This window comes from Lutra lutra, chromosome 4 (genome assembly GCF_902655055.1).
Source record: "Lutra lutra chromosome 4, mLutLut1.2, whole genome shotgun sequence".
NCBI classification, from domain to species: domain Eukaryota; kingdom Metazoa; phylum Chordata; class Mammalia; order Carnivora; family Mustelidae; genus Lutra; species Lutra lutra.
In genome coordinates this window covers 110,055,417-110,074,278 of record NC_062281.1, presented here as the reverse complement: position 1 = coordinate 110,074,278, position 18,862 = coordinate 110,055,417, and the positions used below count along the sequence as shown (strand labels likewise).

At 37.4% G+C, this 18,862-nt stretch overlaps 1 protein-coding gene across 2 annotated transcripts in view; it reads right to left on the bottom strand.

Moving 5' to 3' along the window:
• Window positions 1-18,862, bottom strand: part of OLFM3 (olfactomedin 3) — a 203,673-nt gene that overhangs the window by 52,358 nt on the left and 132,453 nt on the right. Inside the window, exon 1 of one of the 2 annotated variants that reach the window (XM_047728402.1) lies at window positions 70-214. The exons of the other annotated variant lie outside the window; for it this stretch is intronic. Within the exon in view, the coding sequence (XP_047584358.1) occupies window positions 70-198 (129 nt within the window). The 5' untranslated portion in view covers window positions 199-214. Of the gene's footprint in view, window positions 1-69; window positions 215-18,862 lie in introns of those variants that run through there. 2 annotated transcript variants of the gene reach the window in all.

Genomic DNA, 18,862 nt, shown 5'->3' with positions numbered 1-18,862 from the left:
TTAGACAATCAAGCCCACTGGTTTAAACACTTACTTCCCAACATGGCCAAACCCACCAGAGTGACTTACTAAGGTATCTGGCGTCGACAGCCTCGTGGTGTTCAGTCCTACCAAGGATGGGAGAGTTTGGGACATCCAGTTTGAGATCATTGCCATGGTACTAAGCACAGCGCCAAGCTTCAGCAGTGGAGGACTCATTGCCGTGAAGCTAATGAGTTTTCATAGTGACTGATTAAGATCCCGGAGCTGAGCTGGCAGCGGGAGGCGTAACTGCAGCTCGCCACATTTACAGCATGTAGAGAAATCAACTTTTCCAGCTCTAATCGCTGGGGAAAGCTCACAGAACCTCTTTACCCCACCCTCGTGGGAAGTGCCTTGCTCTTCCTTTTCCCTCCCTTCCGGACACTTTGCTGCCTCATCAAAGGAAATATTCTTGATAGGGCTTGGTTGGTAATTCAGAGAGCATAGGTTGGAGGGAGAGGGAAACTTGAGCTCTTTCTGCTCCACTGTTGTGAGTTACCATCAACAGAGTCTATTTCCTCTGGGGTTTTTGTGAGTCTAATCAGCTGCTCTTTATCCTTCATAAAAAATACACCTTTAGATGGAGGTCTGCCAAAGTGCACATTTCAAACATCAAATTTAATATCTACACATTTTGCCAGGCATAGACTGAGTAATTTCAGGCAGAGCATGAAAACAAGTCTGCAAAGAATTTCCAAGATGATCAGATATTGAGAGTAAGAGATTTTTATTTTATTTTTTTAAACAGTAACCTAAAATTAGCATTGTTGCCTCTAAAAACAAAACAAAAAAAAGTCAAAGATGAATAGCTACTGCCTGTGGAAAACATTACCTTAGGCAACTTACTTGTGAGCTGACAGAAAAGGCAGCCTTAGAGGAAAGCTTCTGTTATGGAAATTTCATGTTTCCAATTTTACTTTTAAGAATGAGGGCTTCTTAAGTTGCTCAGACAAAAGACAAACTCTGTTAACTGTATTTTCACCTTGTGCAGAATGACAGACTGATAACCAGGAGTCACAAGAGAACATGTGACTTATTAAAAGAGAGCCCAGAACTTGGATTTAGGGAGCCTGAGGGTCCAGTCCTATTCTCCTCTGGTTAGTTGAGTGACTGGCCAGTGACTTAACATTTTTTGGCTTTCATTTTTTTCAGGTTTGGACTCCACGCTCTCCAAAGCCCCTTTCAGCTTTAAGACTCAATGATCTGTTTATTAGAGTTGGATTGGCAAATGTGTATTTTGAATTTGGGGCTTATGGATAGAATTATTATATTCTTTTTACAAATACTATGAATTGCTCATATCCAAATCTCAGGTCCTGAATGGAATAAATCCGAGGTGGTTGTCTTGTACAATATATGTGTTCTAAAATTAAAAAAAAAAAAGTAGAGAGAAGACATGAAGGGAAATATGGCTGAATGAAAATTAAATGAAAAGGAACCTGTTATAAGAAGGAAACATACTATTTTGATTCCTTAGGAGAATTCTGGAATTGTTTGTAGCTCGAATTCTCAGCCAAAGATATATATTTTTCATAAACAGTTTTGGCAGCAGAAATAAAGGAAATGGCTTTAATAAAATGAAAGAGATACATATTTATAGAGGTGTGTATGCCCTTTATTCTCAAAAAGAATTTTAAGTTGAATACTGAAAGACTCCTTAAATCTTCCTTCTATTACCTAAGAATTTAGGCTTTTTATTTTCCCCTTCAAAATACATCCAAATGATTTTAGTTGACTCATTTTTTTTTTAACCACAGGCCTAGAAAGCCTGTGGTTATTATATATTATATGTATATTATTATATAATATGAGAAATCGATAAGGATAAAAACACAATAGTTCATATATTAAAGTTAGCCTTGCATAAGAGTATTCAGAGAAAGGACTGTGCAGTTTTACACAGTATTACAATGTGGCAGTAACAAAAAGCAAAGTGGATTTATAAATCTAAATATTTGAAAACTATACCTGGAATTTTACTGATTTAGGAGGGGAAGTATCTTTTCAAGAGCGTAATTTCCAGATTGAAAACTAATATACATGCAATGGCTAGATAATTTAAGATGCAACATGGAGATGGTAATTATAGTTACTAATGAACTATCAGTCAACAAAATAATAGCATCTTTAGAAAAATATAGGATTGAATGTCAGGGGAGCCAATGCTCTTATTTAAAAATTTAAAAAAAAAAAAAAAAAAAAAAAAGGAGGAGCTCCTGGGTGGCTTAGTTGGTTAAGTGTCTGACTCTTGATTTTGGCTCAGGTCATGATCTCAGAGTTGTGGAATCGAGCCCTTCATTGGGCACAGAGTCTGCTTGTCCCTCTCCCTATCCTCCTTCTTCTCCTCTCTCTCTCTCTCTCTCTCAAAAGAATAAAGAAATAAATCTTAAGAAAAAAGAAAAATGCATACTTAAAAAAAAGAAGAAAAACAACACAAATGTAATGCTTTTAGTAACTCTAGAAATAATTCTAGTGATTCTAGAGATGCAAATAACTAAAGAATGGAAAGAGAACAGTAGTCAAAGTGTAGAATTCAGTGGAGTTTATCAACAACATCAAATCTATAATGTGTTGTTTTTAGAATAGGTTTAAATGGCACACATTGAAATAAAAAAGCTTAAATTATAATGATTATTAGCTGTGGGAAATAAAAACAGCTACTATTTGTAAAGAGCTAAATAATTTGCTGTGCTCTAGTGAAGTGATTATCATTATAATTTCCATTTTAGAAGTTGAGTTCTAGTTTGCAGATGAGGGAGGTGATTATTTTATGTAGAAGTAACAACCTGTTTTCAGGACAAGAAACCCCATGGTTACAGAAGTTCCAGAAGAAGAGTGTGAATGGTGGTGATGGAGGAAGTATCAGGAGATGAAGTTGAAAATGCTAGCAGTGACCAGTTCCCAGAACTTCAGGATCACCCAAAGATGTCTGGAAATTACCTTGTCTATAATTCAAGAATTTAGAGCAAAGCAGTGAAGTCATTAGTTATTGAGATTTACATCTCAAATTATTATTAATTTGGCATTTTTATGATACAAGGTAGACAGATGGGTATTGCAGGAACAGCAAAGCAAATCCAAGACAGGCAGATCACTTAAGGGCATGGTCTCCTAGTGCAGGCAAGAGTGGATGAGGTCCAGAAATAAGAAACTTCATGAACTTCAAAAGGATGGATTCCATGAAGATTTGAGGTAGAATTGATAGCACTCATTGATTGAATACATGTAAGAAGTGAGGGAGAGGAAGTTACTTGGGGGAATTTCAGATTTGGGGTTTGGGTGGTGAATATTCATCAGGATGAGAAATACAAGTGGAAGTATGATGTAGGAAGAAGATAAAGTTCGTTGTCACATACCAGATACGAGTCTTCTATGGTAGAGAAAATCCCTGAATAGTAATGTACCAAACATACAGAGTTCAGAAAAGAGTTAATTTCACTAGACCACAAGGGCCTAGTAAAAATATGTCCTACATAGAAGACAAAAATGGTTAATTTAGGCACACAGTGTCTTAAACTACCAATGATTTTATTTAGACTTTAAGATAATATCTAGATTTAATTACCTCTACATGATTACCTATACACTTTTCTTGAAAAATAATTTTAAAAGTTCCATCGCTAATAAATAGTGAAAATATTACTATATCTAACAGATTTCTGTTAGTAATCTAACAGAAAACGTGACCTGACTACACACTTATTTATTTATTTATTTAGAATCTTAATGGAGGTCAATAACTGTAGAACCAGTAACAGTGCATTATTGCTTATGACCTGCTGAAAGATATTGATTAATGTATATATTCATTAGATTTTTTTATGGTAGCCTATTTTTTATTACCTAGAAAATATTTCATGGTAAACCTATATGATAAATAATTAATAAGCAAATATTGACCAAGAAAGACTTACAGATGATCTTATGTAATACCAGCATATTCTGTCACTGAATTTTTTCCCCTTGATTTAGATCACAAACATTTAACAGTGCTTTAATGCTCAAAACACTTCCTAGTTTGGGGCTATTTGTGTGGTAGGTATATGTGGGGGTTTGGGGAACCCAGCTTTGGCAGTAAGGAAATACATGAAAAGTAAATGTGTGAAAAGAACTGATGGCCACATATAATATGACAGAAAACCAAAAAGTTTAACTTTAGGCAAAATGAGAAAGAGACTGATATTATTTGTTCAATAATAGAAAATTTAAGAAGGAATAGGCTACTCATACTTTATTTTTATAATTGAAAAAATTTAAACTTTGTGGATGGTTTAGGAAATAGAGGAAAGTAGCATATTAAATGTGATTGTAAGGATACAGCTGTAGGGAATAAAGTAATTATTGATGAAGAAGGGGGAGGAAGAAGGGGGAGGGAGAAAGAGGGAGGGGGTATAAGAGAGGGGGAGGAGAACCGGGGAGGAGGAGAGAGTAGTAATTGGGTAGAATACTGAAATATGACTTGTACTAATTGGCTAAAAGAACAGTTAAACCAAAGTAACCTCTGGAAAAAACAGAGTGGACTCCTTTTAGCCCCTTAAGTAAGAAAAGAGGGAGGAGTGGCATAAAATTGAGGAAAAGAGAGTGCTTGTGTTGAAATCACTTTGGTGATGCTCTATTCCCTGGAGAGTGTGGCATGTGAATGATTAGGTAAATAAACAGTTCCACTTATAAGTCCCCCGTTTTCCCATCTGTAAAATAATGGATACATGAATCAATTTGAAAGGACTGAATGAGAGAATATATTTAGAAGTGCCTGTAGCATGGCAGATGCTCCATAACTGGTAACCTTGTTTTTGGCATGATTGAGGCAGGGTCAGAAAGTGTAGATCAGTTTAAGGAACATTAGGCACTGAAAAGGTGGGAAGTTTGTCTTTGCAAAGGGTGACGGAGTTGGGCTTGGAGTATACAAGGACATTAATACAACTCTGCTATGCAACACAATGGCACTCTGGGTCTCTAGAATTAATAGTCCAACTCAAAGCAGAAGAAGGGACTAGTATTCTTGCTTCCTCCTTCATTGAGAAGTCAAAGTAATAACTAGAAAATTTCTGTTAGGTCACTACCCTATCTAGTTACCTCACCTAAGCCCACATATACCACCTTTTCTCCTGTTGTTATAGATGAATTGTCTGTGTTCCTAGGTAAGGTGGATCCCTCCCCTGTGTACTAGGTAATACCTTTCACACTATTATGCTTAGGAATTACCTAAAAAGCTTGTTAAGACCCAGATCTTTAGGTCCCACCCTTAAGAGTCTTATTTATTGGCTCTAGCATAAGGGCAAATAATTTGCACTTCTGGCAGTCTCCCAGCCATTTTTGGACCACCCTTTGAGTAGCCTGCCCTAGATCACATTCATCTGACCCACTCAAAGACCACTGTCTTAATTCTTTCTGACATCAAGAAATCTTCCCTCTTTAATGGATCACTCCCTTATATCTCTTATTTTACATACAAACAGTGTTTTCTTGATCCTACTTTCTACCCATTTATTCCCCTATTTCTCATGTCTTTAGAGCATACTTTCTTGAAAGAGTTGTCTATACTCATCATCTTTAGTTTATTTCTTTCTAATCAGGTTTTTGTCCACACTTCTCTACTCCGCTGGTACTACTTTTAGCAAAGCTACCAATGATCCCACATTGCTAAATGATCCCGCATCTTGCAGTCAAGTCTCAGACCTCAACTTTCTTGACCTACGAGTAGCATTCATTAGACTTTTACTTTCTCCTCCTTGGAGTAATTTCTTCTGCTTGGCTTCAAGGATATCACACTCATTCACCTAGTTTTCCTTCTACTTTCTGACCTCTCTGTCTAAGTCTCTTTGTTGAATCTTCCTCATCTATATGCTAATGACTCCCAAATTCATTTCTTCCTAGCAGACCTCTCCTATCAATTCAGACCTGTATATCCAATTATCTACTTGACATCTCCACTGGGATGTTTAATAGACATCTTAAATTAAACATGTTAAAAAATGAGCTCCTTTCCCATCTCTAGCAGACAAAACAAAACTTAAAAAAAAAAAGGAAAAGAAAAGAAAGGAAGAAAAGAAAAAAAACAAACATATATGCAGACATTGTTCTAGTCTTCCCATTTCAAATCCATGATTTAGTTGGACAGGTCAGAAAGTTAGGTTTCAAACTTAATATTTTTTTTTTCTACATCCCTTTTCAATTCCATGAACATGTCTTCTAGTCTCTACTTTGAAAAATATATCCAGCGTTTTACACCATACCACACTGCTACCATGCTGCTCCAAGTCACCATCATCTCTCATTTAGTTTGTTCTAAAACCCACCAGTTGTTGACCCTGTACTACTTCAGTCCATTTTTAACTCCCCGAACCAGATTCTAGTAAACTATGTCAGATGTTATCTCTGTGCTTAAAACTCTTGGATAGATTCCTATCTTGCTCAAAATGTTTAGTTCAAAAGTCAGCTCAAAAGTCAAAATGTTTAGTATGAGCTGTAAGGTTCTACATAATCTCATTTCCTTTTATTCTTCTGATCTCATTTCTTAGAACTCTTCCCTTTTTTTCACTGCACTGGAGCTACTATAATCTCCTGGATATTTTTCTCAGAGATACAAGATAATCTTCCAACTCAGGAACTTTGGACTTGTTCTTCTCTGGTGGAATTTTAATCTCTCAAATCCTTTTTGTTTTATTTCAAAAATTACCTTCTCATCAGGTCTTTGCTGACCATACCATCTCAGATTTCTTCTCCTTTCGACTGCTTACTTCTAATGTCTTTTGATACTTTTTTTCCCCTTAGAATTTATCACAAGTTAGCATCCCAATATATTTTATTTATTCATCCTGTTTATTATTATTATTTTCTCCCACTAGAAATGAAGCTTCACGAAGGCAGGATTGTTGCCCGTTTTGTTCGTGGAGATCAATGTTTAGGTGAGTGCCTAAATATAGAATATAGTAAGAACTAGAATATAGTAAATTCTCAATAAATGTTTATTAAACAGATGACTAAATGAATATGTTACTGTTTTCTTCATGACTTGCCTTTTGTTTTATTTTTTTATTTTTATTTTTTTTAAAGATTTTATTTATTTATTTGACAGAGAGAGGTCACAAGCAGGCAGAGAGGCAGGCAGAGAGACAGGAGGAAGCAGGCTCCCTGCTGAGCAGAGAGCCCGATGCGGGACTCGATCCCAGGACTCCAAGATCATGACCTGAGCTGAAGGCAGCGGCTTAACCCACTGAGCCACCCAGGCGCCCTGCCCTTTGTTTTAAAAGGAGATAATTTTCAGTGTGGAATTACAATAGAGCTTACTTTTTGTAAAATGAATCAGTATAATATATAGCATTTTGCACGTGTCTTTTTATGTATATAAGAAGGCTTTTTATGTGTGTAAGAAGGCTTTTTCTGTCCAGATTTCAGATTTAGAATGCAAATACTTTTGGTCTAAGCCAGGAAATATTGTTTCTAACTCTTGTGATGTCTTCTCTTGATAAAGGGCTCAAACCACTGGAACACTAAATAAATATTGCCTTTGGTTAATGAAGTTTGTCTCTAATAATGTAGGGAAGGTGGAAGAGACTGTAGGCCATGGAAAGGATGAGTGTAAACAAAATGATTTAGAGAAGCTGGGGACCTGAGTGTCCATTCACTCAACTCCCCTTCATTTGGCTCTTGGCAATCAGTTAGGGACCACTTGCAGCTCCCAGAATTCAGTGCTTTGCTACTCTTGCCTTGAGTTTTCAGGGTTGTCTTAAAAGTGTTCACTAATGAAAGAGTGAATTTAGAGTGAAAAACATTAGCAAAGTTCTTTAAAGGAGGGATTTCCGTCTTTTCATCTTTGCCTTCATCTGTGAAGCTGACTGATGCTCTCTAAGCCCGGGGGATCCTTGGTTGGCAGCTCTTGTTGCTACTTCAAAGGGGAAAAAAATGGATGTGTGGGGGAGGAATACATCAGGGCAAACATGTTTTTTCCCTTGACTTTCTGCTCAACACTAAGTAGGAAAATATAAATCCAGGATTAGACTAAAGGAAAGGAGAATGCAGTGTGGTGTGACAGAGAGACCCTCAGACTAAAGCAAGAGACCTAGATTTTACACGAGCTTACTCACTGTCTTGCTCTAGGTTCTTCAACTGGGAAATGAGGATATTAAACTGAATTTCCTATGTAGCCCCTTCCGTAACTAAGTGCCATTTTTTTTTTTTAAGATTTTATTTATTTATTTGACAGAGAGAGATCACAAGCAGGCAGAGAGGCAGGTAGAGAGAGAGGAGGAAGCAGGCTCCCCGCTGAGCAGAGAGCCCGATGCGGGGCTCGATCCCAGGACCCTGAGATCATGACCTGAGCCGAAGGCAGCGGCTTAACCCACTGAGCCACCCAGGCGCCCCACTAAGTGCCATTTTTAAGAACTCAGCGTCTATCCCTGTAGTCACACAGACATCTCCTCATTCTCTGCTCTGACACTTCTAGTGATCTCTGTGGTCTCCCAGAGCCTTGATTTCCCTGTGTGTAAATTGGTGGTAATAAGAGAATCTGACTCCTTAGGAATTTGTGAGAATAAATTAAAATTCTACATATGAAGCACTTACTATAGGACCTGGTAAACAAGGAGCTTTATTCTAGTGCAAAAGATATTTATGTATCTTTTCTCCATCTTTGTTGGAAGAAACAAATAGATACAAAAATTTTTAGTGATAAGTAGTAAAGATCATCAAACTTAGTGAATTACCAATATAGAGGCTTGAAGAGTTTTAAAAAGGCAAAATAGTTTTTGATTATAATATGGTTGGTTTATAGGGACTCACTGCTAACAGTATTCTAGAAATATTCTACAACATGCCCATCCTACAGGCAGCCTTGAGGAGATGTCTGTGGAAGTCTGCCTGCCTGGCAATGTTCTAAGAACTTCACTTGTACAAACTTGTTTAATTCTCACAAAAATCTTACGAGGTTGGTGTTGTTACTAAGACTAGTTTATAGATGAGGAACTGAGCCACCAAGATGTTAAATAAGCTAGCTGAGGTCACACAGCTAATAAATGGCAAGGCCAACATTTGAACCCCAACGGTCACATACTAAGTATGTTCTTGACTATTATGCACGCACGCATGCGCACACACACATGCGCACACACACGCGCGTGCGCACACACACACACACAATATTATATAGCAAATGCTGATGTCAAATTTTGTCTTTTAAAAAACTAATTGATACTACTTAGGGAAAGCAGTGAAGTTTTGTCACTGGCATGTCCTTGGTAAATGAATTCTTATAGCTAAGCACAAAAAAGGAAAATAACATGTCTTTACTTACTGAGTTTCCATTTAAGTAAGAACATGGCTCTCATCAGGGAGGCACTGACTCTCAGGTAAGTTCAGCCCCTGCTGCTTTTCACTGGGATCTATTTTCAGATTTTTAAAACTCACCTAAATCATCAGGGCTGACTAAAGCATTAAATTATTGCCAAAAGCTTTTCTGGAAGAAATTGTTTAGGATGAGAAATCTCAGAGGTTGAAAAATTGCCTGGTGATCAGAAAGAAGGCTGATTTCAGTGGTAGCATGAAAGAATGAAATTGGATCCTCAAATGTGCAATTTTCTGAAAAGTTGTTATAAGTTGTCTCATAGAGCTTATATCCGTCATGAAATTTGATGTGTATGTTTAGCAGGAATCAAAAATCGGGTGGTGGTCAATAACCCCAAACATCAGCGTATGAAAGAAGATTGAGTTTGTCACCTGCTCTCTAACAAATTCACGCGAGAACAGGTGTTCTGCAGAGCTATTCTTAGGTAACAGCATTAGCTAAATTATTTGTCAGCATTGCCCCCTCATCAGTATGTGTAGCCAAGGTTGTTTTCTGATTTGAAAGCTCTGGGCAGACAAACATAAACATTGTCACTGAAAGTGTTGTGAGTTTTGCGGTTTTAGACAAGGGGGTCCGAAAAACAGAGAAGGGGAAGGTCATTAAAACAACCACCACATAGATGAAGCTGTACAAACTCATTACCTCCTTCCTTTTCCTTTTTTGTCTCAATACAATTAAGAACTATTAACCTTAAAAACAGTAGGATGTAAGTAATGAATTCAAAACAGCTCCCTTTGTGAACACTCATCTAAAAGGGGCTAATTGACATACATAAGGTAGGAACTTGACAATAGGTAAGTAAAGGAAAATAGTGTTGACAAAGGTTGTCTCTTGTTACTGAAATTAAAAAGATGCTATTTTTCTGCTTTGTGATGTTCTTCTCTACACATTTTCTAGCTTAATTATATATTATTTTCTGCCGTTAGAAAAACATAAGGAGAAGTATGTTATTACTCTCATTGGCTTTTAAAGGCACTGATGTATGAGACATTTATTAAGTGCATTCTTTGGGCCAAGAACTGGACGAAACTGACAAATGCAAGATTAGTATGATATAACCTCATCTTTGGAGTAATTTATCAATCTGCACATTTGAGTTGAATAGTAATCTTGTAAGTAGAAATACAGTGGAGTAAAAGGGAAGGGAGGGTCAGTACCACGTGATGAAATGGTCAGGAAAACCTCCACTGGAAAAAAATAGTGCTTGAGGGGCACCTGGGTGGCTCAGTGGGTTAAGCCTCTGCCTTTGGCTCAGGTCATGATCTCAGGGTCCTGGGATCAAGCCCCGAATCGGGCTCTCTGCTCAGCAGTGAGCCTGCTTCCTCCTCTCTCTGCCTGCCTCTCTGCCTACTTGTGATCTCTCTCTCTCTGTCAAATAAATAAATAAAAATAAAAAAAAAATAGTGCTTGAGCTTGTTTTAAAACATTTCTTAATTTCTTAATTTTTAATGCCCTCAGGGAAATGGACTGTCATTTTTTTTATGGGTCCTTTAACAAGATAAAATTTAAGACATAAGAAATTCGGTTGTGGGCTTCAAATCTTAGAGATATTTGTACTTCGACACTTCCATTGTCAGTATGCATCTTTTGTCATAGTATTTTACATCTTGACCATTCTTTTGATTAATAAATAAAATTATGGTGTTTACCCACATCGTAATATCGGACTACTGAGTGTAAAGGGACTATGAAATGAAAATGGACATTTTTATGAAAAGAGCATTTTTTCTTGAGAAGGGAGACACATAGAAATACTGGAGCTCCTGAAGGACCTTGCATTATTAAGAAAATGATTTTCAAAATTTTATGCACATGTCAGCGAGGAGTAGTTTGAAATCTCATATTTACATGTAATCGGAGTGGTAAAGTACACAGCCCCAAATTTAATTCTAGCAAAGAGGCTTCTTGTCAGGTCTCCGCAGAAAGATATGCGGGCATGTGATCCACATGGTGAGTGTTGAGATAGTGGCCATTATTGGAAGAGGATTGTTCTTGTGTTGCATTCTCCCTCTCTCTTTCTTTCTCACTCCTTCTTCTTTTCTTGCACCTTGTGTGGACCCAGTATTTTCATGGGACTTTCATCTTCCTTTCTTCATTCTCATCCCCTTTCCCTTTCTCTCTTTCTTTTTGCTATTTTTCTCTGTCACTTTCAGTGAACTTGATTGAGATTTTGGGTGTCCTACACTTAAGGAGGACTGAGTTTGGTTTGCAAGGGCTCTCCTGGTGATGTTGATGTGTTCCTTATTTTTGAAGGATTGCCTAGGTTGTATGTCTTCCATTTAAGCTTGGATAATTCTAATATTTTGTACTTCGGATTGAAAATTTTATGTTTTCCCTCTCTGCTCCTTCAACAGTATTTGAAACAAACAAACAAAAATGAAAGTTCTCTTAACATTCAAGTGTGCATGCTTAGGCTTAATCTGCCTCTTACTGCAGTTCATAAGGTTTTCAAGACGTCATCGAATTTGGGAGACAGCTCATAACTAGAACTACTGCCCAGTAATGGTGGTACATCGTTTACATGAACGTCATTAATAACTCTTTCTTCCAAGAGTAATTACTAAATTTGTCAGTAATAAAAAATAAGTTTCTTCTCACATATTTTTGCTTTTAGTGATATATTTTTAATAGCTATCAAAATACACATAAGTTACTCAATATTTTTCTACAAAATTACATTTAAAGTTATTTGAGGAACAAGGTTTATTTCATTGTGAATCATTTATGCATTCAATAGGCATTGATTGATCATCCTCTATATGGTAGCCACTGAATGCTGGAGACCAAGAATATATAAAATGCACTGTCATTCAAGATCACCTGTTCTGGTTGGGTTCTAATAAGAACAAAGAAGAAATACATCTATACAAATTATTTCAATATGATTTGATATGTAGTATGTACAAAATGCAATGGAACTTACACCGGTTAGAAATTAATTCTGCTTGGGTGGGATAGAACAGGCTTCAGGGGAATGTGGGTTTAGGTGGATTCAGTAGAATTTCTTAAGTAGATAAGGAAGGAAAGACCATCCTGGCCTGGAAGGGAAAATGTGAAAATGTACCACCAAGGTCACATATTATTTAGGGAACTCTAAATAGCTTGGAGTGAGGGCAGTGTAGAGTGAGTGATGGGGTGGAGGAGGGTGGAGATAAACTTTTAGAGCAGGAACCAGCAGATGCTTGTGGTTCTCCTAGAAGATTAGATCACATTATTTACTACTTTTTCAAGAATTGCAGAAAGGGAATGATACCAGACTCCTTTGATAGAGGAAGATCACTCAGAGAAGATACAGTAAATATTGGGAAGAAGGGTGAGAGGGAAAATGACAGCTGGGAAAGCAGAATATTGGTGCCCTGCTAAGAATTAGGAGAAAGAGAATGGGGACCTTTGATATAGAACTTGGTGAATTATTAGATGCAGAGACAAGACTGACCTCTAGATTTCACAAAATTGCATTAATTGTGCTTGGGAATCTTCTAAGACAGTGGTACTTAAACATTGAGGTGTGTATGAATCACTTGGGGGTCTTGTGGAAATGGGGATTTTGCTTCAGAATTGGGGAGCTAGGCCTGAGGTTCTGCTTTTTTAATGAGAGAGAGAGTGTGTGTGCAGAAGGAGAGGGGGAAGTAGACTCTCTGCTAAGCATAGTGCCTGACACAGGGCTTGACCCCAGAACCTTGAGATCAGGGTTTGACTCAGGTCAAAGTCAGGTGCTTAACCGACTGACCCACCCAGATGCCCCCGTGACTATGAATATTGTGCCTTACACAACTTCAAAATGCCAAGATTTGGGTAATTATCCTTAGATAACTGTGACTCAAGGTTGATTCGAGATTCAAGCAGGGTAGGCGGTCAGCCTTGTACTCTGATTTTGGGCTAGGGTGGAAAAGGAAGAAACAGATGACAATTTCACATAATTCACTTATGGTAGGAAATTAGTATATTAGAGGTATCTAGGAGGTTGATGCATTGCATTTTAGTACCTATGGGAACTTGAAAAGCATTAGTTTGCTTTGGTTAAACTCTCATCTGTCATAAAGAGGAAATATCTGGAGTTCTGGGTATTGCCTGAAGTTACAAGTGTTAGAGTCTTAGTGAAGGTTCAAAGTGTCCCAAAAGCCCCACGAAAATACTGGGTCCACACAAGGTGCAAACAAACAGGAAAGCCTGAAAAATTCCCAGTTGACATAAATAAAAACAAAACTACCCATGTGATGAGGGTTGGAAGGTCAAGATACCTGGATTCCAGTCCTAATTCTTTGTTTAAAGTTAGCAGGATGGCATGCCTTAGTTTCCTTCAGTTCAACATTCTCTGATTTTATGTGCATTGCGAAAGAGCATGAAGAGTTTGAAACTAGATAGACCTGGGCTGGAATTCTAGTTGTGTCACTTACTATGTGATGCTGTGTAAGTTCTTTTCTGAACATTATTCTACTCATCTTTAAATTAAAGATTATTATAGCTACTGATAAAGCCCATCACATAAAGGATCCTAAGGATATACCTACACACCAATAAAGTTAGGCTTATCAACCTGTTGCAACAATAAAGATTGTACATCAGAGGAGACAAGGGACATCTCACCAAGCAGGGGAAAATACAGGGTTAAAAATAAGTCTGAGGAGAGACTAGAGTTTAGACACTATTTATATAGAGCAGAATTTTGATAATGCCAAAAAAGAGCAAGGCTGTAATATAAAAGAGTTAATATCAGACTTGCATTGAGAAGGGGACTCTGGATTCTGTTTCCTTGGAAACTACAAAGTTAAGATAAATGCTGAACATTATGTCCGAAAAACCCTTATCTGAAGTTTTGCACCTGGGTTGAAAATTGAGGCTGCCTCTCAGTGTCAATGTGACTTGAATCCTCCAGGCAAGAGTGGACTGTCCCATTTTAACTGATCTGATTTCAAATAGCTAAGTTTCTGAGCCTGTGATTTTAGGGAACAAAGTGTCTCAGCACTACATCTCTCAGCAAAGTAACAAAAACAGTATTTAGAAGTTGACCTTATAGGCTCATACTAATAAAATTAGACCAGGCATATGAAGTGCTGAGCACAGTGCCTGTTCTACAAGCAATTATTACTATTATTAGCAGTAGTAGTACTACTGTTTGGCTGTCCTTTCACAAATATACCTCTCCATAAGAGAATTGGCTGTTGAGTTAAAGTGGCACGTTAGTCACTAAAAAGCACAATTTTGAAAAGCTACCCAGCCAATTAAAGGATGGATTCCATTGTCTAGCCCAGAGGAGCCCTGGGCTTTGAACAGCAATCGGGATGCAGCACAATTGCCTGTTGCTTTTGAAAATACAGATTTCTGGCCCTGGTTCACCAGAGATGCTATTCAAAGGGCTTGAAATGGAACATGTATTTGCACTTTTCAAAAGCTTTTGATTTTGATGTACAGCCAAATTTCAGAAATATTCATATAACCGAAAGAGCCGGGGGAAAGGATCATCACAGTATATATGTCACTCCCCATTGGTTAGTAGAAAAAGTTTAGGACATCAAAGAGTGTGGTTTAAAGATCATCTAGTCCAGGAGCGCCTGGGTGGCTCAGTGGGTTAAACTTCTGACTTTGGCTCAGGTCATGATCCCAGGGTTCTGGGATTGAGCCCCGTGTCAGGCTCTCTGCTCAGCCAGGAGACTGCTTCCCCCCGCCCTCTGCCTGCCTCTCTGCCTGCTTGTGATCTCTGTCTGTCAAATAAATAAATAAAATCTTAAAAAAAATAAAGATCATCTAGTCCAGATTTCACTCAATCTTGAAATACATTTTGTAGCATCCCTGATACATTGACTTTTCAATTTGGATAGCTTCAGCAGTGGTAAAATCAATTCTGTACTACTGGATGCTTTGGTATCAGATGTTTCTAATCAAGAGTAAGTCATTGTTATCACTCATTTCATTCACTGTCTTAGTTCTGCCTTCTCAGTACCAACTGGAAGGTCTTCGCACTGTTACAGAATGGCCCTCTAAAATATCAAGATTTCTAAACTTGTCTTTTTTCAAGAAGAATATACTCCACCTTTTCGACTATTCCTCTTATGGCATACTTTAAGGGCTTCTATGTTCCCAGCTGTTCTCATCTGGACACACTCTTGTTGGTCAATATTGCTAGGCTAAGAACAGAATAAAATTCTTTGAAATACTCTAGGTTGGTCAGCTCAACCTAGATTCAAAAAAAGTAAAAAGGCTTATTCACAGAAATGATGATATATTTTTCCTTTGTAGGATTCACAATTAAAGTATATTATCCTTTCTTTAAAGAATTGTGATTATGATTCTAAGAATTATAAAGAAAACGTTTTTCACTCTAATGCAATGACTGCTGTCTGTTTCCGAGAGCGTGGTAATTTTGCACTTGTGCTAATATATATCTTACTGATAAATCAGGTTAAAATGTTCTCACCAGTTCACAGGATGATTTAAGATACATTGTATTTTTTTTAAAGATTTTTTTTTTATTTATTTGACAGAGAGAGAGAGAGATCACAAGTAGGCAGAGAGGCAGGCAGAGAGAGAGAGGGGAGGAAGCAGGCTCCCTGCTGAGCAGAGAGCCCGATGTGGGGCTCGATCCCAGGACCTGGGATCATGACCGGAGCTGAAGGCAGAGGCCTTAACCCACTGAGCCACCCAGGCGCCCCATAAGATACATTGTATTTTTAAATCCTAGTAAGGAGTCAGTAGGTTAGGGTTTCCAAACTAGCTGTTTATACCTAGAGAGAAGTTCAGAGTCTTAGATTTTGGATCTCCAGGCATCATGTGGTTTTAGAATTGGACTGAGGCTCCCACCAGCTCAAAGGCCACCAGGGCTTCTTTTCTTCTACATGCCTTTGAACTTTAGATTCAAATGCAACACTCCCCCCCACCCCATTACCTAACTTTCCTAACAAACTCAGCATATTGGATTAGCTGATACCTGATTGGTTAATTCAGGAATGATGTCAATATAATGTGCATTTACATTTGTTCATACACATTTTTTTCCAACTCGTTAAGATTTTACACCAGAAATAACAGAAACAAAGTATAGTAAAACAAGTGAGGTTTGACAGGTCTGATATAACCTATGATCCCATAACCCCATAACCCTTTTTGTTTTTGATGCGTGACTTCAGAAAACATGATGTTTTCTTCAGGAATGTATATTTTGCATTTTATTTGCAGATTGATCAGGAGTCTCCCAACAAGAACTGGTTGAAACTGGGGTTTGAAGGGTTTTATGGGGCAGGGGTCCTTGGAACTTTACATAGCTTAATGCCTGTCCTTCCTCTAACTCAAACTTTTGGGATCACCCTCAATATCAGTGCTAATACATATGCATTACTAAATGTGAAAAATTAATGGCTCAAAAGATGACACTTTTCAGGGCACCTGTATGGCTCAGTGGGTTAAAGCCTCTGCCTTCGGCTCAGGTCATGGTCCCAGGGTCCTGGGATCGAGCCCCACATCGGGCTCTCTGCTCAGCAGGGGGCCTGGTTCCTCCTCTCTCTCTCTGCCTGCCTCTCTGCCTACTTGTGATCTCTGTCTGTCAAATAAATAAGTAAAATCTTAAAAAAAAAAAAAGACACTTTTCTCTCTCTCAGGAATTGTAAGCCACCTGATACCATTATACACAGAGGCTGGCTCATGAAAACAGTTTCTTAGGATTCCCACATTTCTCTTCCATCTCAAGGAACTCTAGCTCATTCTGCTCAGTCTTACTCCGTATGACTGTGCTTTATCTTTACTGCTTGGCTACAGTCTCTTGTCTCAGACCACCTTAGTTCATCAGTATCTCTGTCCCCTCCATATGTGGATTCACTTTGCCTCTCTTCAGGTGTTTACACCATGGACTTTCTGTATGGTTTCTTGTTTATTTTATCTTTCTTGCTCCAGTTCTAAGCCCTTTGGACCCTGCTCAACCGGGCTGAGTTTTCAGCAGTGTCTCTGCTTGGAACAGACCTGACCAAGTCTTAAGATGAAGTTGATTTAGAAAGATTCTGCCTCAGGAGCACATAATGACATTTTTGATCCTGCAAGCTTACTTTCACAGTCACTGTTAGTTTCCAGCAAGGCTATGTCTTTTCACTCTTTGTATCTGCAAAAGTAATCTATTTATTAGCGCAAACCCAAAGTAGAATTCAGTCTACACTGCAGGCCCCTAGGCCTTTGTTTTTTCTTTAAAAATGTTTTTTTAAAGGTATTTTATATTCTGGTAGACCTGGGTATGTCATATTATTCTACATATGGGAGGAGATTTGAATAGAAGAATCATTAATTCCTTTATATCAGTGGCAGGTCATTCAAGAGGATTTGTGGCCATATAACAACTTCTTAATCTAAAATTGTTAGTATTTAACCTAGCATATCTAACAGCTCTATAAAGTCACAGCCTAGACAGATCCTGGGAGACACTGACTGTGGTGCCATCAGTCCAGGGCTGGTAAGGTTCACATTAACTCTGGAGTTGGAAAGTTCAAGGACCAACCACTAGGTGAAAACATGAAACTCTGAAACATTTATCTCTACTAGATTTACTCTTAAAAAGCAAATAAAGAGTTTTTATTAAAGTCTTAAAGAATTCACACCAACATTTCTAGCTGCTTGAATGTTCATTTGTTTGGTCAGAATCTTTGTTAAAGAGAAAGTCCAGTGACGTGCCATTATATGTAACAAAGCTGTTTGCATTTCCAAATGCTCACAAAAGAGAAAATAGCAATCAATCATATTCCATCAGCTGAAGGAATGTATCAATATGTAGATCATTAATGACCATTCATTTGTGTATTTAAAATATAGCCAGATGAAATAAAATGTCTCTGATTCCCAGAAAATTGTTTCATCAGCCAAATATATTTAAGGAAACATTATTTATGTTTGGTAAATATAAATGAATATGATACAATTATCTCTACTTTGAAAACATAATTGCTCTTTTGGAAGTAGAAGCTCAGTACTTTTTTGTTTTAGTCAACAGAATCATCCATTTGGATTAGAAATTTTTGTGCTGGTGTCAAATTGAATAAAACTGTAACTATATCTATTCCATTTATATTTTATCAAAATTAAATACTTGTAGTATCATTGTTCAAATACTGTAATTTGCTTGTTGAATCAATAGATAATAAAATTTTAAAACATATATTGCCATATCTTTTTAGCTTATAGTGATTAGCACATTAATTTAAATGCTTGGCTTCATAAAATCATTAGTAGTTAAATGTCATAGTGTATTAGGAATGCAGTCTGCACTTCGAAATCAGGTTAATGTTAATTTAAAAAATAGCTAAAAAAACGAGGAGAATTAAAGAACATTTAGTAGTACTTAATGTAAATTCAGTAAATTATGCAAATAAACATTCATCTCTTCATATTAATGTTTTTATATATGCATTCTGCATAAAAATTTTGCAAGTTAGGTAATCATTGAAATGCAACATGTAATGATCACTTATCATTTATTCAAATATTTGAAATGTGTGTTTTTTCTTTTTATAAATAGTAAGCATG